The sequence below is a fragment of the Talaromyces proteolyticus genome (assembly GCF_021365285.1).
Source record: "Talaromyces proteolyticus strain PMI_201 chromosome Unknown BGW36scaffold_2, whole genome shotgun sequence".
NCBI classification, from domain to species: Eukaryota; Fungi; Ascomycota; class Eurotiomycetes; order Eurotiales; family Trichocomaceae; genus Talaromyces; species Talaromyces proteolyticus.
Window position 1 is genome coordinate 2,449,815 of NW_025764278.1, and position 23,467 is coordinate 2,473,281.

Consider the following 23,467-nt stretch of genomic DNA (forward strand, 5'->3'; position numbering starts at 1 on the left):
GTTACTATACATTCACGGTGGAGAATACAGCCCCGAGAGCGGGTTGCTTCAACTACATATCGAGTGCCTGTGAATAGAGGTACCTATACATCGATATGCCACGGCCAAGCATGGTGGTGATCTGATCACTACCAGGAATACTTAAGAGGCGAAGAATGCTATCAAATATACCCTATTATATTGGCAGATTACTGCCTGAACTACATTGAATAAATAGGCATTATACTTATGTATAGAGGTCTTAGAGCACCATTGTTAGACAGAAACCTTTTACATAATCGATCAGCCTTACGCTTTTCTCAACATGGAGCCGTGGACAGCATAGGATACGATCAAACCTAAATAAAATTTTTTTTTCAGCTTTATATTTATCGTTGACCTTGTGGCGATACGATTGGATGGTGCTGAATTCGATCAACATGAAAAGGCCCTCATGGGGACTCTTTTACGCCCCCACCGACTAAGTGTTGCAACTATGTATGTATTAGCATGCTACTTTTTTAAGGATAGTTTTTGACGTAATGTTAGCTTAAAGTTATGCAGATAATCAATCAATTTGCTTGGCAGGAGAATCAGCAAGTCCTTCTTTACACATGTAGTAGCGATGCCATCGGGATTTCAAGCTAACTTTCGGCATATCAATTGATATAGGGCTCGATCCATACACCCTCCATTTTCCTAAATACACATAAGAATATATGATTTTATTATATTTTTGATGAAGTAGATGTTTTGGTAGCTATTTGAGGCGCTATTTTTGTGCTTCCGATTTGTTTAGGGGGGTTTTTTCTAATACAATTTACTAGAACGTTATCTTACCATCTCTCTTGCGCTACATTCGCACCTGGCCACCGTCGCTGAATCGTCTTAGCTTTGGTATACTGATAACTATGAGTGCCCCATTCGTAATTGTTATGACGGATTGGACTGTATATAGTTTGCTTGGGTCACGCACACGCTTGCCCTCGCGAAGCTATTCCAACGTGCCCCAAAAACGCACACTCGCAGGAGTTTCTATTAGTCCGTACAAGTTGCTAGGCTCCAAGGCGTGAGCTTTATATGGTGAGTATATAAAGCGAGCTTCGGAGCGTCACCTGGTATGGAGGAGTGTGATTCATTTTCCTTCCTATCGAAATCTTTTGTATTTCTTAGCTCTTGCTAGCTAGGACTCCGGGCCTATCCAGTGACAATTGTGGCAAGAAATATACCGATTTCTAGATGATAAATCGTATATCTATATAGCATGTATTGAAGAGAGTCAACTATTAATCTATTAACTTGTGTATACAGATGAGCTGAGGGTGGGTAAGATTTGCTCATTAGTGTCCTGTATTAATATGGACTAGCTTCTGTGTTATCAATGGCCTGTCCCTAATGGAACAGAGTAGGCATTTCCATAATGGAGTCTTTTGGAGTCTTTTGTCGTTGAATGTGGATTTTTTTAAAGAAAAGAAGAGTACTGATGAGTAGATACTCGGAACTTATAAGAATATTGCGTATGAATAGGTTACTTGAATGCTTCTATTGTGCCGTCATAGTATTCTGTAATCATAATATTTCCTGGCTTGCATGGATTTCTAGATTTGCGCAAGTAAATCTTACAAATTTTTCTCCTAGGTTTAGGACAAGTATATCAATTCCAGAGAGTCTCCCAGTAGGATTATCATTGAATATTCTTATTTTATTTTGAATATTTTTGTAAATTTAAACTGATATTTTGATATATTTTGAAAATTTGAATTATTTAAAATAACAAATCTCAATTATATGGAGAGAAGAGAAGTAGAAATAGCTGCAAAGAGTCGGAATTCGTTATTTCGACTATGTCATGTATTATTATGGAGAGCTGTATAACTATTGTATTGCAGTGACTTTAAGTAAAGTAGGGTTTGTTGATGTGGTGAGGTCAGGCCGCCAGCGTGACGCGGGTTGAAACCGCCCGATGCAGTTGTGAGACGCTCTTCACGCTTCTCCTGTCCCGCCACGACAGAGGCTCAAACACGATGGGATCCGACCGCCAATAAGATGAAAAGTATTAATCGATAGCTCACTTCATCCAAATGGTTATCAAATCTGACTACATATGTTGTAGCATTGATAATTCTAGGCAGGGCCGTCAGGGGCTTCCGTCTCATGCATTTTGACTAGTTCTATCTAACTCGATCGAGCGAATTCATGGCTAGTGATGAGATACCTTAAGTAGATCCCTTACACTTTGGAACAGATTTCCTCTAAAATCACCTTGAAACCGGCTTGTTCCTAGTTCTGTGTCGACCTATGTTCGGCCCGGTGTATCACACACACTCGGCCCCTTCGGGAGTCTCCTTGGGGAATATCCTCTGTGGCATTGCATAAATTTACTTAATGCAGTGATTCGCCTTGATTTTCTGGAGCAGTTCTTCTGTTTGATCTGTTAGACTGCATTTTGCATTGCTTCAGTAAGTGTTTAACCCTAACCGCCTGCTATACAACACTAACGTTGACAGTTCGTTCATACATTTACTTCTTATTAATTATCGAGCCTCGAACGGGCTTTGAGACTCGATATTTTATTCCTCGATACTGCAAGCAGCTGTCAAAAAGGCCAATATTATTAATTACAACCCAACATGGATAAACTAGACAAATTGCCGCAGGACGGCAGCTTTAGCTACAAGAAGGAGCGTGCGAGATACCCGCCTCTAACGAGGATGTTGATGTCCGGCGAGATGAGCGGTCTCGCGCCAAAGGAGCTGACGACAAAGCAAAAGTTCGATCGCTGGTGAGTTGATCGTCATGTCGGGTGATCAGCTGCTAACGATGTGATGGCTAGGATGATCAATGAGGGATGGAGAAGATTGTATGTTGGTGTACATGTATTCGAGTTGATGATGCTGATAATGACATGCGAATAGTACCGTGCTCGCTTTCGTCCTGGCTAATATTATGATTTTCGTGTTTGGATTTTTGAATTATGGGTTTAAGGTGAGAAGAAAACAAGCGCTTTGGTGTTGTCTCGATTAATAATGACTAGGACAATTTGAATAATGCAAGGGGAACTTATACTTGGACATATATGGTGGCACGAGCTGCTGCTTTGGTTCTGCATACCAATGTCGCCTTAATCCTGTTCCGTGAGGTCTATCTTATATACGTCTTTGATCTGAGTTACTGATGGTGACCCAGCTGTCTGTCGGACTTTGATCTCTCTCATGAGACAGACCCCTTTGAATGGAATTATACAATTTGGTAAGTCGTTTCTCGCCTTAGCAAGGCCTGTCAAAACAATGCCTGACGAGTGCAGACAAAAACATCACATTCCATAAACGTAAGTACCAAGAAATTTACCGTCTAAACCTATACTAATCTTCCAGTGGTGGCATGGGCAATCGTCTTCTTCACCTGGGTCCACACAATCGCCCATCTGAACAACGTCGCCCAGCTCTCCGCCAAAAACGGGCAGGGGTTTGTCGGATTTCTTCGCGCCGGCTTCTTAACTGGCCCTACCTGGACCGGCTGGATCATGCTGATCGCATTGATGGCCATGGTCTTTACGTCCATCGAAAAGCCGCGGCGAAATAACTTCGAGCGCTTTTGGTACACGCATCACCTCTTCATCGTGTTCTTCGTTTTCTGGTCTATGCATGGCATTTTTTGTATGATCCCCACTGACTTCGCCCCGTTTTGCTCGGGGATCGGTGTGTTTTATCAGTACTGGATTTATGGCGCGGTTATTTATCTGGCTGAACGGGTTGCGCGAGAGATTCGCGGATGGCACAAGACCTATATTTCAAAGGTGATTCAGCATCCAAGCAACGTGGTCGAGATCCAGATCAAAAAGGCGCGGACCAAAACCAGAGCTGGACAGGTAATCCACATTCTCTTGATCTTACATATATTTTTTGTTCTGATTCGTTTAGTACATCTTCCTCTGCTGCCCAGAAGTGTCACTCTGGCAATACCACCCCTTCACGCTCACCAGCGCCCCCGAAGAGGACTACATCTCCGTTCACGTTCGCTGCGTGGGCAACTTCACCAAAGCGCTCGCCAAAACACTCGGCTGCGACTTTGAAGCTGCCAAGGGCAACAAGGACGCCAACCGGTCTGCCGTCGTGGGCGTGAACAAGAGCGATCCGGACGACAACGTGGACCCTGCCATCCGCCGCATTCTGCCACGAGTGTATATTGATGGCCCCTTTGGCAGTGCCTCCGAAGACGTGTTCAAGTACGAAGTCGCCATGCTGGTTGGCGCGGGAATTGGCGTAACCCCTTTGCGTCGATTCTGAAGAGTGTCTGGTACAGAATGAACTATCCGCAGCAGCGCACCAGGCTGAGGAAAGTGTATTTTTTCTGGGTTTGTCGTGATTTTGGGTCCTTTGAGTGGTTCAAATCGTTGCTCGCTGCGATTGAGTCGCAGGATATGGAGAGTAAGATTGAGATTCATACGGTGAGTCACTCCAAATATAATTATTATAGAGGTAGGGCTGGCTGACGATGGTGGGTTAGTATCTAACGGCTAAAATCAAAGCGGACGATGCGACGAATATCATGATCAACGACGCCAATGCGGACATCGACGCTATAACGGGCCTGCGTGCTCCAACGAACTTTGGGCGCCCGAATTGGGACATGATCTTTCGATCGGTGCGTAAGATCCACACCCCTGCAGAAGCTGGAGTGTTCTTCTGTGGACCAAAGGGTCTGGGCAGTCAGTTGCATATAAAGTGTAATCAGTACTCGGAGCCGGGATTCCAGTATGTCTGGGGCAAGGAGAACTTCTAGAGGGATAGATGTATCAGTATCAGTATCAACTTGTCAATGCCAGTCTTATTTATTTTATATTTATAATGTGTGATATAAAAGTAAAAGTAAACTCCACGGCGATTCTTTTGGAGTTGATGTGGGGAAGAGTCGCTGATTGGCTGCCAGGGCCGAGGTAGGTCGAGACAGTGCGGGACACGATCGGCTATGCTTTACTTCATGGCGAACAGAGCATTGCTTGGAAGCTCGTTGAATCTTGCTTTGAACTCTACAGTTTCTACAGTGGACGAACACTTACTGAACTGAACGTAAGTCCTCAATTGTGCCGCCTTGTCTGTCATGAATGCCATGATCGATCTTCGTTCCGCTGCCGCTCCTCCTCTGATCGTGTGTACACATAGATGGATCGCTGACAATTGCCTCAATGATTGTGTTTAGGACTTCGTCCCTGACATGAAACTATAGCCTGCCATTCTCTAAAAATGAACTGCTCAATGCTACGTGCCGCTTCGCGCCCACTCCAAACACTCCGCAGATCCGCCAACGTGCGGACGACGTCCTTCCCGCTTCAGAATTGCCGATGGGCGTCTTCGGCGGTCTTCAACTGGGAGGATCCATTGGCGGCGTCGGAGTTGTTTACGGAGGAGGAATTGGCGATTCAGGATACAGCGAGGCAGTATTGTCAGGAGCGTTTGCTGCCGAGAGTACTTGGTACGAGCTGTGATCAGATCCGTGATGTCATATCTTGACTGGAAGAGATTGATGCTGACGATAAATTATCTGTAGAGGCTTACCGAAATGAAGACTACGATCGCAATATACTCTTGGAAATGGGGGAGATTGGACTACTAGGCGCCTCAATCCACGGCTATGGATGCGCTGGCGCGAGCACCGTTGCGTCAGGCCTGATTACGAAAGAAGTCGAGCGCGTGGATTCGGGATATCGGTCGGGAATGTCCGTTCAAAGCTCGCTTATAATGACGGGAATCTACGAATTCGGGACACAAGAGCAAAAAGACAGATTCTTACCGCAGCTCGCAAAGGGCAAGTTGCTGGGCTGTTTCGGTCTGACAGAGCCGAATCATGGATCTGACCCTGGATCAATGGAGACTGTTGCGCGGGAGCATCCGACAAGGAAAGGGTACTATTCACTATCAGGCACAAAGACGTGGATCACGAATTCACCGATTTCCGATGTTCTGCTTGTGTGGGCGAAGTTGGAGAGTACGGGGAAGATCAAGGGCTTTTTGGTGGAGCGGAGCAAGTGCCCGCCAGGAACGCTGGAGACACCGGCGATTAAGAACAAGACTGCGCTGAGAGCATCAATCACAGGTTTAATTCAGCTGGACGAGTGCCCCGTGCCGGTTGAGAATATGTTTCCAGATGTGGAGGGTTTGGCTGGCCCGTTCACCTGCCTCAACAGTGCGAGATTGGGGATTGCCTATGGTGTCACGGGCGCGTTAGAGGATGCGCTCAGTCGGGCGAGGGAGTATGCGTTGGAGAGAAAGCAGTTCAAAGGGAACCCGTTGGCCAAATACCAACTTATCCAGAAGAAGCTGGCTGATGCCGCCACCGACGCTGCATATGGTACGCTGGCTGCCACCCAGGTGTCTCGCTTGAAGGACGCCGGAAAGTCCGCGCCAGAAATGATCTCCATGGTCAAGCGACAGAATTGCGACAGGGCGTTGGCGAATGCGAGGACGTACGTTCTTGTTCCGAATGTTCTCGAAGCACGCTGACTGACTGCTGACTGACTGCAGACTGCAAGAAATATTTGGCGGCAACGCCACGAGCGACGAGTACCATATCGGGCGACACGTAGCGAATCTATTTGTCACGCAGACGTATGAAGGGCAAAGCGATATTCACTGTAAGTGCTGGCTGTCCGCTTTTGATTGTCTGCGCGAATCCTGCTGACCTCAAGCGTAGCTCTTATTCTCGGCCGGGCGATTACCGGCATTCAGGCATTTGTCTGAGCGGGAAGGTAAATAAATAGTATAATGCATCATTGTAAGAGTTGTTGATATAAAAAAATGTCTACATTGTCTTTACAATAAAATGTCTGTTCGGCACGTAAAGAAGATGGCCAGCAGCCAATGGAATAGTGCCCTGGCCGAGACACCGTAATTACCGTATTGTGGGAGTTCTGCAGCGATGACTTCGGTGGCGACTGGCGTCAGGTGATGAGGACCTTACGGCCCGTGACGGTACGGTATTTCAGTGGGTCTTTTCTCTCTCTTGCTCTTCCGTCCTCTTCCATCGTCGTATTAGATTCTCTCTCTCTTTCTTTCTCGCTATCTCTGTCATCGTCATACCCAACGAGACTCTTCTCCCTGGCATCCCCCTCTCCTTACGGTATGTACTTCCCTCTACCCTCATGGCCTCGACAGCAAGGTCGATCCTATCCGTCGTATGATTAAGAACTGACGGCGTTATCGCCTCGCTAGACTGAAACGCCCCTCTTCGTCCCTCCTGCGGTCTTTTCTGTTCTTGTATCCCCTCACTGCACACAGCGTATCTCACGATGGCCCTTAAGCGCATTCAAAAGGAACTCACAGATCTCGGACGGTGAGTTTGATAATTCCCCTCTTTTGCCTCGTCCTGCTTCCTATCGTCTCTCTTCAAGCGTGCCTCCCCACCACAGCTGCGGGGCATGTGTTCATATCGTTGCCCAACGTCACCTCACTACCTGCATTCTGTACACGTTTACGTCGCTTTTCACTTTGATTTCATCTTTCTACTTGGACGGCTAACTAACGGTGATACAGTGATCCGCCCTCATCCTGCTCTGCTGGCCCTATTGGCGATGATTTGGTATGTGGCGATCTTTAATTCAGATTTGCAGTCGAAACTATTTGTGTTCTAACTGAGATATTAAGTTCCACTGGCAAGCTACGATCATGGGTCCTGGCGACTCCCCATACTCTGGCGGTGTTTTCTTCCTAGGGATCCATTTCCCTACGGACTACCCGTTCAAGGCCCCCAAGGTTAACTTTACGACTCGAATCTATCACCCCAATATCAACTCCAACGGTAGTATCTGTCTGGATATTTTGAGAGACCAGTGGAGTCCGGCTCTTACGATCTCGAAGGGTGATTACTCCTTAACCAACAGTCACAGAATGCTTGCTAACGATTTACAGTTCTTCTGTCAATCTGCTCGATGCTCACAGACCCCAACCCCGACGACCCCTTGGTGCCGGAGATTGCGCATGTCTACAAGACAGACCGCGGTCGATACGATGCCACAGCCCGAGAATGGACACGCAAATACGCAATTTGATACCCTTGGACCACCACAACAAATGAACGATCGTTACGGCCTAAACTCGGTCTTTTTTTCCAATGGCCACGAAAAAAACAAATACATAGTGCATAGTGCATCCTTTCCTTGGCAACGACCTGATAATGTGAACAAAAAAAAGACCTGACCATTGACCATTAGACCGGATCGGAGGTAGCGCTGGCGTACCGTGGTGGTGGTTTTTGGAGCCCGAGTTGATTGATTCTTTATGTTCAACCTTTTAAAGTATTGCGTACTCTATATTCTCTCTGTTGGTAATCGGTTGCACTTTTTTTCTCCTTTCTGTTGTCGGACGGTTTGTGCCGTTCCTCATTTGTCATCATCGGCGGGATTTCGTTTTCCACTTTGCTACTGGACTACTCTATCAATATCAAATCTCATGATCTGAACTTTTTTTCTTTCGGTATTAAGAATTCAGCGGTATCGGGTATATGATATAGTGTGACTGACTAGCTGGTACCTGGCGGTGATGGATGGGTGCATGATATAGGTGTAGTTGCATTAAATATTAAAAGTACTTTCATATTTTTACGATATCTATTTTCCTTGCCTCAAATGTTGATGCTAATAGGTTTGTTCTGTGAAGTATTAGTAATTGGGTAAACACATCCTTACTGGAACTAGTTCCTGATACCTGAACTTATAAGAATTATTTATGATGTAGCTGGTAAGATAAAGTTTCAATAATGACTGGAACTATGAAGTCAGAACGTAGCAACAAATATTAATAATCGATAACAAGAATAACATCAAACTCCAACAATGCAGCATTACTCTACTTCGTATCGGCCTGTTCTGTCTACCACTGCTTATATTCATACTCTTACTGTCGGTTGTACGTCCAATGCAAGGGTTGTGTCATTAATAATGACTCCCCCTCGACCCGCTCTTCGAATACGCCTTGACAGTCCGCTCGGTCGTCCGCGAATGATTGCTTGAGACCTGGCTTATACTGTCACTTGGGCGCACTGGCTCGTCGAATTTCTTCGTGTTCGATGATCGTTTGGATGTCGACGATGACGAGGAGCTGGGTTTTGAGCGAGATTGTTTGTGGTCTGAAGGGGAAGGGTTTATGCCCACTTGGCTGATGCTGTCGTCTGGCGTGAGTGCGGTGTTGGCGACGTCGATGTCTACGGCGTCAAGGAAGATGGTACTCGGGGCTGTGGAGGCCGGCAGGGGGATGGCGTGCGGCGATGTGTGGGATTTGCTGCGTTTAGAGGTGCTAGAGCGATGTGAGTAGGAGGCCACGGAGGTTGGTTTGCTGTCTGGTAAAGGAGTCTTGTGGGCGGAGCGAGACGATGAGGTTGAGGAGTAGGTTTCGTCGGGATGAAGGTGGCGATGATTGTGGGAGTGTTTGCTCGCGTGGGATTTGGAGGAGCGATGTGAGGATGGGGATTGAGAGAGGATTGATTGCGATTGTTGTGGTGGAGAATGCGAGGAGGTATGGGAATGGTGGTGGGATGATTTGTTGCGATGGGCGGACGATGATGATGACGAATGCATCGATTTGGCCGGTTTGATGGTTGATATTGACGAAAACTCCGTCTCGGCGTCGCCAATGATATGGCCCTGTAGCTGAGCGCGCGAGTTCTCAGCGTAACTGCTGATCAAGGTACTGGGGTCGCAGGGATATGACTGCGACCGCCCCTTTTGCGATCCGGGATAATCGATTGCTCGAATGGGGATGTCGCGGGTTGCGTACACGCTTCCGTTGGAAGAGCGACGTATTCCGCTGGTTTCTTGGGAATAGACGCTTCCGCGCGGCCCGTCGACGGGAGGGTAGTATTCGGTATCCTCGTATATGGTGTCGGCGCGTGGGCTTTTGGAAGTGGCAGATCGTGTGAAGGCAGATATTGCGTCGTTGGCTGTGTATGTGCTTCGAGCGGGCGGAGGAGCTTCGAGGGCACGGTAGGTGGGGGGTTCTTGTAGTGCTGGCGCTGAGGGTGCAGGTCCTAGCATGGGAATGATGGGCATCGACATGGGTAGTTGCAGGGGCATCTGCTGTATTGGTTGCTGTTGCTGAGCATATTGGGATGGCGGAGATGGACCCGAGGGAGGGGCTGGTGGTTGAGAGCTTGAGGAGTCGCCTTTCACCATGGCATATGCGATAGCGGCACCAGCGGTTGCGCCGAGGAGAGTGCCAATGATGGTCTTTGCTGTGATATTTGAGTTCTCCCCTTGCGACGGCAACGGATATGACTGCTGCAGATGCTGATCATGTAGCGATCTGACTTGCGACGGGGGAATATCATTAATCGCATAGACAGTCTTGGCACGTACGACAGTTTCGGTCTTGGTTGACCGAGCACGCGAGACCACAGTATCGTTTTTGACCTTTTGAAAAGTTGGTCCTCCGGTTTGCGAGCGTGTCGTAACATCAGGGCGATAAACGGCCTCGATGCTGTTGCCGTCAAAGTCTATGATAGCGGCACTGAAGTATCCGCTCTCGTGGTCTCTGGTTTTAGGCTCACCATGGATCTTACCGCCGGCTTTTAAGGCGTTGACGAAGAAAGCGTTCACGGCTTCTTTTGATGGTGCCGGGAAGGCGATGTGAACTGCACCGGCAGGGGTTCTTCTTTATGTTAGTAACAGATGGCTGGTCGGACTGAGGGTTATCTTACCCTGGCCGTTCTTGCGAAAGCCAGAAATCGGCCGGCTCGTCGGCTTTGGATCCAAATCCAATAAACTCGTCATGTCGTCCGATATATTGATATCCAAGCGGTTGGAGACATGCAAGGAAGAATGATGTCGAGGTGGGTAGATGTGAGACAGTCAGTGTGAGGTGTGAGAGGGGCATTATTGTTAGATAGATTGTGTAGGATCAGGCCGCCGAAGTCAAGGAGGCCAAAGTAGGAGGTTGAAACTGTAACTGGGAGTATAAAGAGAATGGTGTTATAGAGTGATGAGGACTCAAGTCTTATGGAAAGAGGGGAGATGTATGTAAATGTGTATCAGTGATATCGTGTATAGATTGACAAAGTCGGCAGAGAGCAAGGGATTGACTGGAAGACAGGTGAGCCTACATGCAGTATAATATACTATTCAAAGATAATTCAGGAACATGCATTATGTAACCGGGGCTAAACTAGCAACTTATCATGAATTGAGAAAGAAACAACAGCAATGGGTGTTCGGTGTTGTACGCCAAGTTGGCACGGGGAACGGATAACGAGCAATGCGTGGACACCCGCCTGAGTATCCACGGGGCAAAGGGAGGAATCTCAAGTCCACGAAACATCCACATTGATCCCGATGTTCTGGACCCAGTTTTGTAGGATGTAGGCAAGCTAAAAAGGAAGTCATGGAATCGTGCTCCAGAGATGGCGAGGGCGAGGGCAGCATCAGAACGCCCAATCCATAGCCTGGTGAGTCGCCTGATTGGCTGCCCTCTCCTATAAAGAAGCTCTATCGGGTTTGATGCTGTATGGTTAGGCTTCTCTGCGGCCCAGTTACGTCGCTGTTAGTTTCATCGTCTCATCTGTGTCAGTGTGTCCCTGAGTTAGGCAGGCATAAGCCGCGAATGGGGAGAGCCCGAGAGCAAAGCAGCAAACTGGATTGTAATCACTACGAGTGGAGCCATAGGTCAGTGTCCACTGTCACGTATTGGTATCGAGACGGCCAACGCGAGTAGAGGTTGCCACTGCGATCCAATGAATTGCGGTGAAGAGTGGGTAAGCGCCTTTCGTCTCAGAAGTGTGACTCAGGTCAGATAGCGCGCTAAACATCAAGATGAGCAAGATTCCAGACTGGCCGGTGTCAGCAGTGTAGCCGCTTTGGGCATTCGTGCTGCGGTAGGCCAGCTTTCAGGCGGTAAATAGGAGAGGCGATGGTCTGACAGCATCGACGATGCGATGAGTTGAGCGTCGACTTGAGCAAGGCGAGTTGCAACTTGCAACTCGGCGTTGCTGGTGGAGCGGGAGCCTGCGACCCACAGTGGTGCTCATTGGCCATCGCCAGAACACACTTCTTGGTGAGGATGAGTATGCGACAAGAGAAGACGGGAGGATGTAGGCGGGCATCCTTTGTAGCCTCATTCTTTGCATTTGCAAGGATGAATTCAAAGTTGGTGATAGAGCGAGAAAAGACAGGAGGTTGGAAGTGTGCTGCCACTGTCCTTGCGGAAGCGGGCCGTGCCTTCCGTTGACAATCTTATTAATCAATGCTTGCGCGTGACAATAACACAAAATACTATTAACTATTAACTAGTTATCAAGTATCAACAGCCCATGGCACGGTCTCTGAGTGCTGTTCAGAGTGATGCTGAGTTGACAATATCACCGTGATCCACTTCATGCCCGGGCACGCTGCCACGTCGCCTGGCAGCCTTGCCCAATCAGTCGTGGATCTCTGACGTCTCAGGAGAAAGAACTGCAAAGCTGTCATTCGAGACGGCTTCTGCCTTTGCTTAGACGGCCCACAGTCTGTTACATAATTCAACTATCAAACCAGACCGACTTGTCGTACTTACCCAGGGAATTGGATGAGTGGTAGTATGGGACTCTCTGTGATTACTCAGTTGCGTGGAATCCACCATTGGAAAGTTATTCCAGGCGTTCATTGGCTCTGAGACCTGGGACAATATCTGCTAATTACCATAGCTAACATCCTTTTAACAATATATTTGGATTGTCTGTAGCCAGTAAATGATGCTGCGGTATGCGATTCAACAAGATCTTCCGGTATGTTTCGTGGAGTTGACCCTCATGCTTCACCAACGCAGTTGACGAAATAAATATTCTGCGTGATCGATCCAACTTCCACAGATGATATATAGTTAGCATCACTGAACTAGTTGATAATGCACCGATTTCACTTCAACCAAGCTCAGCCATAGGTTTTCTTCTCTCTCTAGCAAAATGGCCGTGGAAAGATTCCAGTCCTTCGTCAATGAGCGCAATAGCGCGGTGGACAAGGCCTTGTGGGTGGTTTTGCTAAAAACAATAGAACGGTCATCAAAATGAACGTGTTGAGAATTCCCATATTGGTAATCCATGGAGTATAGACGACCATCACAAGCACTGAAACAAGGTTGCGGATGCAAACAATAGACACCATCGCATCTCCGAGGTTCTGTATAGAATAAGCAAGTCAGCTTTCGAGATTATTCTAAAAAGTTGAGGACCAATAAGAGGGAAAAAAGTTAAAAAAAAATAATACCAAGGACATTGTCCTGTTATCATGTACATCTGGATAGCAATCAATTATATATGTGATCGCAATATCGCAGCAGATAATTCAACCTGCCCCAAAGGTCGCATATGCAACATTGATCACTATCAACGCCCATGACTAATCGAATCTGGTTAATTTTTCCTCTCTTCGCCGCTCTGTGATTCACCAGGAGTAAGAAAAGAAAGGCTTACATATATAAAACTGGTCCCAAACAGTATGAGGCCAATTACAGTCAATATGACTCCTGGAATGTTCAACCAGAGGCGCATCTCGGGCCCATAGACGCCATTGTTTCGCTGTGCTAGTTTTAGAATAGACTAGTCACTTACTGCCAGGAATATTAGAGTTGCAATAAGCATTCCGATGAACGGCGCAAGATTCAAAAGCCCGACACCGGCCGCACTGAGGTTGTATGGGGGTCCCAGGGCAAATTGACTTTCAACAGACCTCATTACTGATATCCACGCCAACAACGAGCCATATGTCAACGCGGTATAAGCCATGGCTGAAAAGGAAAACAAGACAATAAAAGGTTGGTAGAAATGGTGAGAAATGGTTTCGCTGGTTGGTGTGACCAAGGCTAATTGTTCCTTCTACGATCTAAGCTGAAATGATTGCTCAATTCTAGATTCCGTGGCGTTCAGTTGTATAAAGGGGTTCTTGTTCTTGTCTTGCGGGTTCTCTGGGGTAATGGTAACTTGCACTAGCGACTACTATTCAGATGCCGATGCTATTATTACCCTCTATCCTCCGAGGGACCAGTCGACATGGTCGATAGGGAAGTCGTGGCTATTACTCTAGCTCTTATTAGGGAACTAGTTTGGTAGAGCGTACGATTTGAAGCCTAGAGAGGAGGTACCTACTGTTTACCCTATATATAATACACGATCTCAGTGGCTACTTTTCGATAAGCGCTGATATGAGATGCTGAAGATGTCCACAAGCACCTTGATCTTAGAGATTCAACAGAAGCTAAACCGACATGATATCTGGTATCTGGAGGTTATTGCAGTTCACCCTTCGCTCCAAGGTAGAGGGGATAGGGAAAAAAACAATGCAAGCGGTTTTGGACTATATTGGCCAGAACCTCATCTACTTAGAGTGTACAAAAAGGTCCAATATTTCCTTTTGTGAAAACCTTGGTTTTAAACTGCTCATCTGACAGTAAGAATTCAGAGGATGATGACGATACTATTTCATATTGGGCGATGCTGAAGGCGTAGACATGAACATTATGGGTTATATTATGTATTGATATTAGCTATTGTCATTACATATGTAGCTACAGATCAATATGTACTTACAATCTGTACTCCGTTTTAGTACCTAGGGAGGCTGTTATGCATGTCAGTTTCAGAGAGTTGCTGCCAGATTTGATAATTGAAGACTTCATGTCTTATACTTTAACGATAGTTTACATTTTCCATATTCATGATTCTGCGGTACATTCTGAAAATACTAAGTAATTTTATAGAAATAAACGACGTCTTACAAGATATTATTAGACTGAAATATATTTTCAGACCTAGTCGAGTGCTGGCCCAAATGGTATTCTTGCATATAAGCGAACATCAGCCTCCCGCGAAAGCTGGCTGGAATAAAATGCTGTTGGTAGTTTATTAATATACGTTAATATCACACTGATATATACACAAGCAGCGTTTTGTCGCGCTTGTTGCTGGTAGATAGTTTGTTGTGATATTCTTGTAGGGCTCTTATTCGGTCTGCTGCAAGTACTCCGTTATTCACGGGAATACCATCGAATTGTGTACGCAACTGCCCAGTGCACTGCGAGTATCATCAAAGGCGCTGAAATCGAGTAGGTAGATGGTGGTTATGGATTATAGAATAGAAACTGGACTTTGGTTGAGTACATGCAGGATATATCATGATAAATGACGCCAACGATCCGATATCTCACATCCGTTCCCATTCGGTTTCTATTCCTGCGTCCCCTTCGTGACATGAGCATTTGGTTGTACTACTCGCCATATCATTTCCTGCAGTGTTACACATCATGTTTGGGATTAGAGCTGTCTAACCAAATAGTCTGATTGATAATACACGTGCTTTAGCTAGCCTGCCAATCTCCGAGCTCGGAGCTGCAATGGTGCGAGATAGTATCGGATTCTTTCAATTGATCTGAATATTATTTCGCTCTGATCAATAATAATAATAGTCATATAATAACTACACCAACAATAAACATCGGCGCCGTCGGAATCCGAGCGGGCTGAATCACCTGAATACAGTCAGCACTTGTGGCCCAGTGCTGTACCCCCGCTCGCCAGTATATTATTATGATTATCTTACCGTGTATTTAAGAATTGTGGCCCCCCCGACAGCACAAGCTTGCTTCCATCTTCACTATCAGTAGACTCGATTCAACACTTGCTGTGGTTTTGTGTCTGTTTGGTACCTGTCGTGTGTGTGTTGTCTCGTGATCTCGGGGCCCCGCCTGTCGCTTCTTATTGCAGTTGTGGCCTCTGTGTCCTCGTTCGGTCACCGCACAAACCTACATACCTCGGGAACATTGCAATCATCCGCGAAAAAGAAACCTGAACGGTATAGAATCGACTCCACGAGAGCAATCCCGCGCCACTTATTCGCAGACCGCAAGTCAATTGTCGCCCAACATGTCGAATCCAGCTAGCAATGGCAACAACAGCACTAGCGCCTCTGAAGATGGCGGTAAGAGAAAGAGACCGAGTAAGTTCTGATGATCCTTGCGGGGTGCTTTGTTTTTGCGCTGTTCCGTCTGTGGCTGTGATCAGGTGCTCACCATCGTCGCTCAATTTTAATTTTACTTATTCTCTTCTATCTTTCCTGTCGCTGCACCTCATACCATAGGCTACTGTGGTTGCGAAAATTTGCTGATCCGGGATGGAACCAGGAACCCAGTCGTGCCCCCCGCCTGAACTCCCTCAGCTCGTCGCTGAACAACATGTGCCCATTGCGGCCGGCGATAAGGATACGCAGCGCTTGATTGTCGTGCTCTCCAATGCCAGCCTGGAAACGTATCGGTCGTCGCATGGCGGTCGGGGCGGTCGGGAGGAGAAATATTCTCTTCTCAACAGCGACGAGCACATCGGCGTCATGCGCAAGATGAACAGAGATATTAGCGATGCCCGTCCCGATATCACCCATCAGGTGACTACCCTTCAAAAAAATAAGGAAAATAAAAGGGTTTGAGTGAATGATTAACCTGTTCAGTGCCTGCTCACCCTCCTCGATTCGCCCATAAATAAAGCTGGACGGTTGCAGATCTACATCCACACCGCAAAAGGCGTCCTCATCGAAGTCAGCCCGACGGTGCGAATTCCACGAACATTCAAGCGATTTGCCGGGCTGATGGTGCAGCTGCTGCACCGTCTGTCCATCCGATCGACCAATTCGCAAGAGAAGCTGCTCAAGGTCATCAAAAACCCCATCACCGACCATCTGCCGCCCAACTGCCGCAAGGTCACGCTCAGTTTCGACGCGCCCGTAGTCCGTGTTAAGGACTATATCGAATCTCTGGATCCAAAGGAAAGCATCTGCGTGTTTGTCGGAGCTATGGCCAAGGGACGCGACGATTTCGCAGACGAGTTCAAAGACGACGCTATTGGCATCAGCAACTACAGTCTTAGTGCCAGTGTGGCGTGCAGTAAATTCTGCCATGCCGCAGAGGACGTCTGGGACATTGTCTAATCCTCTTTTCTCGCAGAAGGTAACAAGACCCGGACTACACCTGTCGCTAACCACGATTCTAGCCATCACTCTTCCTCGACCCGGTTGAACGTCCTGGCTTTTCGTTTGCATTGTTATTAACCCGCCGTTCTTCTGTACTATACATCCTCCCACTTCTGGATATATTTGGATTATTTTTTTTGTACCGGAAAAGGCACCGGTTCGATGGCTATGATAACAACATCTAGGCCCTCTCCAACACGGGCCTTTTGCGGGAATCGCGTTGAGCGCTTTGCTGGATCTGATCTGTTTTTACAACCAAAACGTGGTGCAGGTTCAAAGTCTCAAGGCGGGTTTGACCTATACTTTTATTACTCGAAAAAGTATATTTCAACCCGTACAACTTGCTCATGTGATGGCATACCTGGTCTTCTTTCTAACATTGACATGTCGGTCGAATATGCAAGGACTGTACCGCGCTGTGCTGCGCTATAGTCTGCATCCGGAATATAGTGTCGACCATGTCAAGGCTAGTTACAAGCATTGAATCGTTAGCGGTCGGTATAAACAGGCCATAGCATCGCTGATCTTATATCTAATACGATAACAATACCTATTCTACTCCTTTCTCTATTACATTAATGTACATGTACTCACATAACCGACGAGACCAGCTTCTAATTTGATGATATCTATATTATGATCAGCCTAGCGAGCAAAGGCCAGGCAGTAGGGCCTTGCAGGCCTAATTTGCTAACGGTGTCATCCTCTTCCTTACTCTCATTGGCGGCGAGCGGCTTAGGTGAGTGCAACGTACCGTCGTCTATCATCATACACAATACATCCCACAGCCAAGGATTCAATAATCCCAACCTAGCTTAGCCTCAGGCCTGCCGTCTTTCACTTCAAGTCTTATTGTAGTCATTTTATGGATTCTATTAATATTTCTAATACATATGTCACTGGTGACTATACCGTTTGACGACCTGCCTACTCGGTTAGGTTTCAAAACGGGGACTATTTTTAAGTAAGGTATGAACAAAGGACCATGACGTGTTGGTGATGGAGCGATCTACAGCGCGTACAGGTAGGCTGTCTGGTAGGGCCATAAACGGTGACTGCGGTCGTACTCGTACTACATGGAGTACTTGACTACGCCGCACGGCGAGTTTACCTGTTATTTTAGTAACTGAACAGAGGGACAGTTGCATGGCTGGTTTTCACGGTAATGACGGATTATTTAGTGGAAAGACCCAACACGACACCGATTCGGAGGGGTTAGAGGAGTGCGAGTCTGGAGGTAAGGAGAAAGTACGTACAAGGCGTGGTATTATTAGTTGGCCAATGAATTATTGCTGCCTGTTTGACCAGTCAGCTTGAAGCATATTCCTAACCTAGTCTTACTGTATCCGTAACCTAGTCTGAGACTCTGAGTGGATGATCCAGCGCGGTGGCAACTTGTCATAAAGCTAGTCAGGGCTCAACGGACGCTTTAAGGGGGCGAAGCGCCCACTGCCCTGCCAGCTGCCAGCTGCCAGTGCCAGGGCCCCAGAGTGTTCAGTGTCGTGTTATTTGTCCTTGGTGTAGGGCCCACGTCAGGTACGCCAGCCAACCAACGCTACCAACAGAGAGCCTGATACGACGGCTAATAGCCTGATATTAACATTACCCCCATATTAGGAGGCGAGCCCGCGAATCGACGAGGCTGGAGTATTTTGGTTGTTGCATGCTGTCTGGACTCTAGAGCTTGAGTCATCGGTTCTCTATTATTCTTCGTGTATCCTGTTCCAAGCCGAGCCTTGCCACCGATGACTGGCGCCTAATCGGTTGATGATATTAGTACTTGCTATTATTCCATGCTGACGTCCGTCGTCTTCTTTCGACTTCCATCACAATAACCCCGGACCTTGCTGCTGCTGCTGCTGCTCAGTAAAGTACAGTACACTGAGTACGGACTGTACAGTGTACACTACTATCGACAGCGACCGTGCACTGCAGAATCGTCGCGCCGATCCGGTTTGATCGTCTCTTGGGCTTGCTCAACGGCCACGGACTAAGCCGGTAAGGGAGGATCCATTGGCCAGCCCGCACGAGGCATTTTACTCTTCTCACTTTGGCATGATTCCAGCCGCCAGGCGGCCATAACATCAGCGACAGAGTGGTCAGAGTATCAAAAAGAAGAGAGTCAGGAGTTAACCCTTCCAAGAAGGGTTTGTGTTGAGACAAGACCGAGGAAGAACAGGAAAGTGTAATATAGCCCAAAGCGGACTAGCCCCGCGGGCGCGCTGTGAGTGGCCAGCGCCAGCGGTCGTGTCACCCCGGAGTAAACAGAGCAGAACTCGTTCATTCCTATCTGTCTCCTGCGCCATCCTGATAGCTTCCTCTCTTTTCTCTTCCCATATCTTCCGCTATATTCCCCCCATGTGCTGCCACACCCTACTATCGCGATCCCAGTGAGATGCCGTGGACAGTCACAAATTCGTTTAAGAGGTATGTGCCGCTCCCTTCCCCCGTGCACGCGTTCGCCCTTGATTTTTGCCCCTCGCCAACCCAACAAGCTCAGAAACTGACCGCTGCAGGGGCCTCATGAAAACATACGGGAGACCGGTGCGGCGCGTCCACGATGACAACGTACTCCATGCTGCTAAGAAACGACGCGTAGAGGCAGCGGACGACTCGGACGACGCCGAGTCCAACCTGCAATATGCCATCCGCGAGTCGTCGGCTGTCGTGGCCGCGTCGAGTCCGTCGCGGCGCAATTCAGTCATCTTCTCTGAAGCCACGCAAGAAGATGATCTCTCCACGCCGCCATCGTCGCCGCCACCTCCACGTGTGACTCCGCCGCCTGCGAACACGCGGAAACCGACTTTTTCATTCTTGAAGCGCAAGAAATCTACTATAAAGGAATCAACAAACGGAGCTCCGTTGACTGAAGTCAACTCCAACAGCGTCCGCTCTCTGACCGATCAACCGAAGAAAAGCCAGCAACAGCCGCAATCTCATCAACAACGCCCGCAGCAGCCGCCAGTGTTGAAGCAGTTACAGATTGATGCCGGCATCAATGTGCGGCGAAGCTGCAACCTATGTGGCATGGAATATGTCCCCTCCAATGCCGAGGATTCCGACCTACATGATAAGTTCCATTCGATGAATGCGGTGGGGATTGATCTGGGGAAGGCCTTTGTGAAGGCCAATGCGTCGCGCTGGGTTTATGAAGCGACACGATGCCGTGATGGTTATATTGTGATTGTCGACAGGAAGGCTTCTGTGGCGGCAAGAAGCCAAGCGAAGAAGGTTCTCGACGTGGTTAATAAGGAGTTATCGTCGCCAGCTATCGACGAGCCCCAGCTGTGGAGCCAAGTCGAACCCCCGAATCGTTTTCGCAAAAACGGCAAGAAAGAGGAGACCGATCGGTACAAGGTGTTCCTCCATATGAAAGACAGCAAATGTATGGGGCTATGTCTCGCCGAACGGATATGGGAGGCGCATCCCGTCAAACTGGACGCGACAAATAGCGATAACAAACATAAAAGCTCCTCGATCAGCACACAAGATATACTAGACCCAGCCATCGTCGGCGTCTCGCGGATATGGACATGCGGCTCTGCAAGGCGGAAGGGAATTGCAATGGATTTGTTGGATTGTGTCGTAAGCAATTTTATCTACGGCCTAGACCTGCCGAAAGAGCAAATTGCATTCACACAGCCTACAGAAAGCGGCGTGCGCCTGTCCGAGAGTTTTTTCGGTGTGCGCGAGCCGTGGCACGTATATAGCGAAAGCTCGAATTCATGACGAAACAAACCTATAAATGTATTATTGAGATGCGCTGAGCTGGCTTAATACCCGGCTGAGACGCGACGGGGGATTCATATTTTTTTATTATCTCGAGCAACATGGTGGCTATAGAAGCCCACGACCATATACGCGAAATTGTACTATATTTCGGAGTTTTATCGTTTTATTTTCCTGGCATGCCACGCCACCGAATTATTAGTTAACGGAGCAACTCTTGATATTATAATTAACTGCTATTTTTTTTTTCGTTGTATATACATATTTTACATGCATAGACATGGGGTAAAGGTAAATAAGCATACACCCACCTACCGAAAGCGGTACAGTGACCTTTTGATTGTGGAACCCAGCTCAACGACACTGAACCTCCAGGCTGCCATTGACTGCCCTGCAACTTCCCCCCAACACAACATTGAATAACCCCATGACACGCCCGTCACGCTTTCACTCGTGAACCCCAGTGCAGGTTTGATGCCATGTCTGGATCAAACCCCTTCCGCCGGAGCAGGATCATAGCCGCGAGCGAGCCCATCCCGTCGATTCCGAATCACCATGATGTGACAGTGCCGGATGTCAACAAAGGTGTCTTTGACAGTGCGTGCCCCCCTCGCTCGATACAAGATGACTTTCTAAAGAAGCTAATCTATCTAGTACCAATAGCAAGTACTAAACCTCACCTCCCTCTTCACTCAAAAACAGTGCGAATTGCTACCCCACCGCTACCCTCACCACCCGCCGATTCTACAACATACTTCCCCGCAGCTCCTCTGACAGCCCCGAGGACCCATCACAGCCCGCCGCCGCTAGAAATCGGCGATGGAGAGTCTTCTGATGATTCTACGGCGGACCCTTTTAATCCGCATTCATCCGCTGGTGGCGGCCGGGAGGAGGATTACATTCAAGTGGTGGGTGGTGACTACACTACCGGACCGAATGCACCCGACAGGCAGATTGTGAATGAGTCGGGATTGCGTAGGGCAATGAGCGAGGGGGGCGAGAGTCACCAGAGACCAGACAGTGCCGTTGAAGCAAAGCAAAAATCGAATGCTATGCTGGATGTGGATGCGTTTACGAGGTTGCTCCTTACTGGGAATGCTGATGGAAGAGGCGGTGAGGATAAGAAGGTGGTGACGACGAGGATCGATACGGTGTCTGATCCTGTGATTCAGGCTCGTTTTGGATCTGCTGCTGCTGATAGCAGCGATAGCAGCGACGTCGAAACAGTATCGGTCATGCGGAGGGGTGATCTCGATAGTCATGCTACAAGCAACACCAGCACGTCGGTTCACTCTTTGAAGGCTGAATCGAATGAGATTCAGAGGACGGCTAGTGTGAAAAGGCCGAAGCCACCGCCGCCAAGGACTCGTCATGGCAAACCGATCAAGCCTGGGGAGTCATCACAAACGTCGAGAAAGTCGAGCGAAGAGATTTATCTGTCGGGGGAATCTACTCAGCAGCCTACGAACCCGGAAATGGCGATTTCATCGCCAGAGGCAGTGTCAGATGCGACACTGCCGACTAGTTTATCAGACACAAGTATAAACGACGATGTTTCTGCCTTGCAAAGGGCCCCGTCTCAGTCAAAAAGACCGCCTACGCCACCTCTTGCTCGACGACATAGCCAGAGAAAGCCGAGTATGAAGAAGTCTGCTCGGGATCATCCCCACCGTATCTCGTTACCTCCAAAAGGCCTGGGTCTCGAACTTCCCGGACCGCCGAGTCCAGGGACAAAAACACCGCCTAGACCCCCTTCCCGACGACATGAAAAAGCGGGCGGCTCTCTGGCTGAGGCGTTCTCACACACCAAGTCTTCTCTATCTCAGGAACACTCGGCTCCGTCTTCCACGCTAGGAGGAGAGGGCCCAGGGAGCACAGCTTCATCGTCTCCACCATCGCGATCGCCATCCATCAAATGGTCGACGTCTGGATCTGCGTCGAACGCACCATCCATGCCACCGCCACCACCTCCACCTCGACGCGTGCGAGCTTCTAGCAAGAGCAGTCTAAACAGCACGCAGTCATCTACGCTACAGAGCAAGAGCGCCGAGGATAATCTGTCTTCTTCCCACGCCCAGGACATTCTCGCAGACCTCTCGCGGCTCCAGCAAGAGGTAGATAATCTTCGCGGCCATTACGAAAGCCGGAAGGTCAGCCAATGATGATTTATGAGACACGTTTCAATAATATAAATACCCTGGACAGCACTTCCCAACCTCGTCCTAGCACACTACCTTGCGATTCCGACTTCCCCTTCCTCTCCTCTTGTCTTCTTGATCGTTTTTTGTTTGAGCGTCGACGTGCCGATAGTATCTGCTAGCATGTTTTTCTTCCCTTGCAATGCGGATCCGTCAGACGATGACGGCGGCAGATGCAAGGCTGTCTGTATATAAGCTCTTCCGATGCATTTATTCATGATGTATATAACAAATATATTCTTTCAAGTGCCATAGCTACTACTAACTACTTAGTATATAGTATGATAAAAGCACTGCCGATCATTGGAGATGACGTCGTGACTTGCATTGGGCCGCCCTATGGCAGCCCCAGCCTGATCCCCACTCCCCCCACCTGCCCAGACTGCAGACTGACCTGACTCTGCTGCTCAACCGTGTCATTCGCCAGGACCTTGAAACATTCATCGCGTCACTACTCTTTCGTATATCCTGCACTCGTCTTCTTGTCTGTGAACAGGCTTGGCCGCCGTACAGCCTTGTGCCAGATCCATTCTGTGATCTTGAGCTTCAGTGTCTCTCAGCATCTCCACCACGTGCACTTTTAGGATACCTG

General features: G+C 48.2%; 9 protein-coding genes across 9 annotated transcripts; 7 read left to right on the forward strand and 2 right to left on the reverse strand.

Moving 5' to 3' along the window:
* Window positions 1–2,609: 2,609 nt before the first annotated feature.
* On the forward strand, window positions 2,610–4,761 carry BGW36DRAFT_394143 (putative NADPH oxidase; the record flags this gene model as incomplete). Its single annotated transcript, XM_046217887.1, has 10 exons — window positions 2,610–2,761; window positions 2,813–2,839; window positions 2,895–2,964; window positions 3,014–3,113; window positions 3,166–3,228; window positions 3,284–3,307; window positions 3,354–3,847; window positions 3,900–4,241; window positions 4,268–4,426; window positions 4,486–4,761. The coding sequence occupies 10 exons, from the start codon at window positions 2,610–2,612 to the stop codon at window positions 4,759–4,761; spliced, it is 1,707 nt and encodes a 568-aa protein (XP_046076970.1).
* Window positions 4,762–4,969: 208 nt separating this feature from the next.
* BGW36DRAFT_370286 (acyl-CoA dehydrogenase/oxidase) lies at window positions 4,970–6,829 on the forward strand. Its single transcript, XM_046215231.1, has 5 exons — window positions 4,970–5,048; window positions 5,179–5,451; window positions 5,527–6,442; window positions 6,501–6,610; window positions 6,670–6,829. The coding sequence occupies exons 2-5, from the start codon at window positions 5,223–5,225 to the stop codon at window positions 6,714–6,716; spliced, it is 1,302 nt and encodes a 433-aa protein (XP_046076971.1). The 5' UTR covers window positions 4,970–5,048; window positions 5,179–5,222; the 3' UTR covers window positions 6,717–6,829.
* A 674-nt stretch (window positions 6,830–7,503) lies between these two features.
* Window positions 7,504–8,023, forward strand: BGW36DRAFT_289062 (ubiquitin-conjugating enzyme E2-16 kDa; the record flags this gene model as incomplete). The annotated part of the gene is made up of 3 exons (XM_046210630.1): window positions 7,504–7,554; window positions 7,620–7,833; window positions 7,884–8,023. Coding segments are annotated over 3 exons (405 nt in total), but the record flags the coding sequence as incomplete, so codon positions are not given.
* An 882-nt stretch (window positions 8,024–8,905) lies between these two features.
* BGW36DRAFT_423492 (uncharacterized protein) lies at window positions 8,906–10,841 on the reverse strand (the record flags this gene model as incomplete). Its single annotated transcript, XM_046219841.1, has 2 exons — window positions 8,906–10,616; window positions 10,666–10,841. 2 exons carry the CDS (start codon window positions 10,839–10,841, stop codon window positions 8,906–8,908), a joined length of 1,887 nt encoding a protein of 628 aa, XP_046076973.1.
* Window positions 10,842–11,640: 799 nt separating this feature from the next.
* BGW36DRAFT_423493 (uncharacterized protein) lies at window positions 11,641–13,719 on the reverse strand (the record flags this gene model as incomplete). The annotated part of the gene is made up of 2 exons (XM_046219842.1): window positions 11,641–11,790; window positions 13,546–13,719. The coding sequence occupies 2 exons, from the start codon at window positions 13,717–13,719 to the stop codon at window positions 11,641–11,643; spliced, it is 324 nt and encodes a 107-aa protein (XP_046076974.1).
* Window positions 13,643–14,451, forward strand: BGW36DRAFT_370293 (uncharacterized protein). The gene has a single exon (XM_046215232.1). It carries the CDS (start codon window positions 14,141–14,143, stop codon window positions 14,348–14,350), a length of 210 nt encoding a protein of 69 aa, XP_046076975.1. The 5' UTR covers window positions 13,643–14,140; the 3' UTR covers window positions 14,351–14,451.
* A 1,648-nt stretch (window positions 14,452–16,099) lies between these two features.
* On the forward strand, window positions 16,100–16,906 carry BGW36DRAFT_287278 (putative RNA processing protein Emg1; the record flags this gene model as incomplete). Its single annotated transcript, XM_046210493.1, has 2 exons — window positions 16,100–16,366; window positions 16,430–16,906. 2 exons carry the CDS (start codon window positions 16,100–16,102, stop codon window positions 16,904–16,906), a joined length of 744 nt encoding a protein of 247 aa, XP_046076976.1.
* Window positions 16,907–19,188: 2,282 nt separating this feature from the next.
* Window positions 19,189–20,875, forward strand: BGW36DRAFT_94411 (putative sister chromatid cohesion acetyltransferase Eco1). Its single transcript, XM_046222719.1, has 2 exons — window positions 19,189–19,375; window positions 19,465–20,875. Exons 1-2 carry the CDS (start codon window positions 19,344–19,346, stop codon window positions 20,675–20,677), a joined length of 1,245 nt encoding a protein of 414 aa, XP_046076977.1. The 5' UTR covers window positions 19,189–19,343; the 3' UTR covers window positions 20,678–20,875.
* Window positions 20,876–20,917: 42 nt separating this feature from the next.
* BGW36DRAFT_370303 (uncharacterized protein) lies at window positions 20,918–23,127 on the forward strand. The gene is made up of 3 exons (XM_046215233.1): window positions 20,918–20,968; window positions 21,053–21,274; window positions 21,332–23,127. The coding sequence occupies exons 2-3, from the start codon at window positions 21,157–21,159 to the stop codon at window positions 22,837–22,839; spliced, it is 1,626 nt and encodes a 541-aa protein (XP_046076978.1). The 5' UTR covers window positions 20,918–20,968; window positions 21,053–21,156; the 3' UTR covers window positions 22,840–23,127.
* The last annotated feature ends 340 nt before the right edge of the window (window positions 23,128–23,467 follow it).

Coding starts and splice junctions, on each gene's coding strand:
- BGW36DRAFT_94411 (XM_046222719.1), top strand. CDS start 19,344: ATGCCGTGGACAGTCACAAATTCGTTTAAGAG. Junction 19,376..19,464: donor GTCACAAATTCGTTTAAGAG/GTATGTGCCGCT, acceptor TGACCGCTGCAG/GGGCCTCATGAAAACATACG.
- BGW36DRAFT_370303 (XM_046215233.1), top strand. CDS start 21,157: ATGTCTGGATCAAACCCCTTCCGCCGGAGCAGGATCATAGCCGCGAGC. Junction 21,275..21,331: donor CAACAAAGGTGTCTTTGACA/GTGCGTGCCCCC, acceptor TAATCTATCTAG/TACCAATAGCAAGTACTAAA.
- BGW36DRAFT_370286 (XM_046215231.1), top strand. CDS start 5,223: ATGAACTGCTCAATGCTACGTGCCGCTTCGCGCCCACTCCAAACACTC. Junction 5,452..5,526: donor TTTGCTGCCGAGAGTACTTG/GTACGAGCTGTG, acceptor AATTATCTGTAG/AGGCTTACCGAAATGAAGAC. Junction 6,611..6,669: donor AGGGCAAAGCGATATTCACT/GTAAGTGCTGGC, acceptor CCTCAAGCGTAG/CTCTTATTCTCGGCCGGGCG.
- BGW36DRAFT_370293 (XM_046215232.1), top strand. CDS start 14,141: ATGCTGAAGATGTCCACAAGCACCTTGATCTTAGAGATTCAACAGAAG.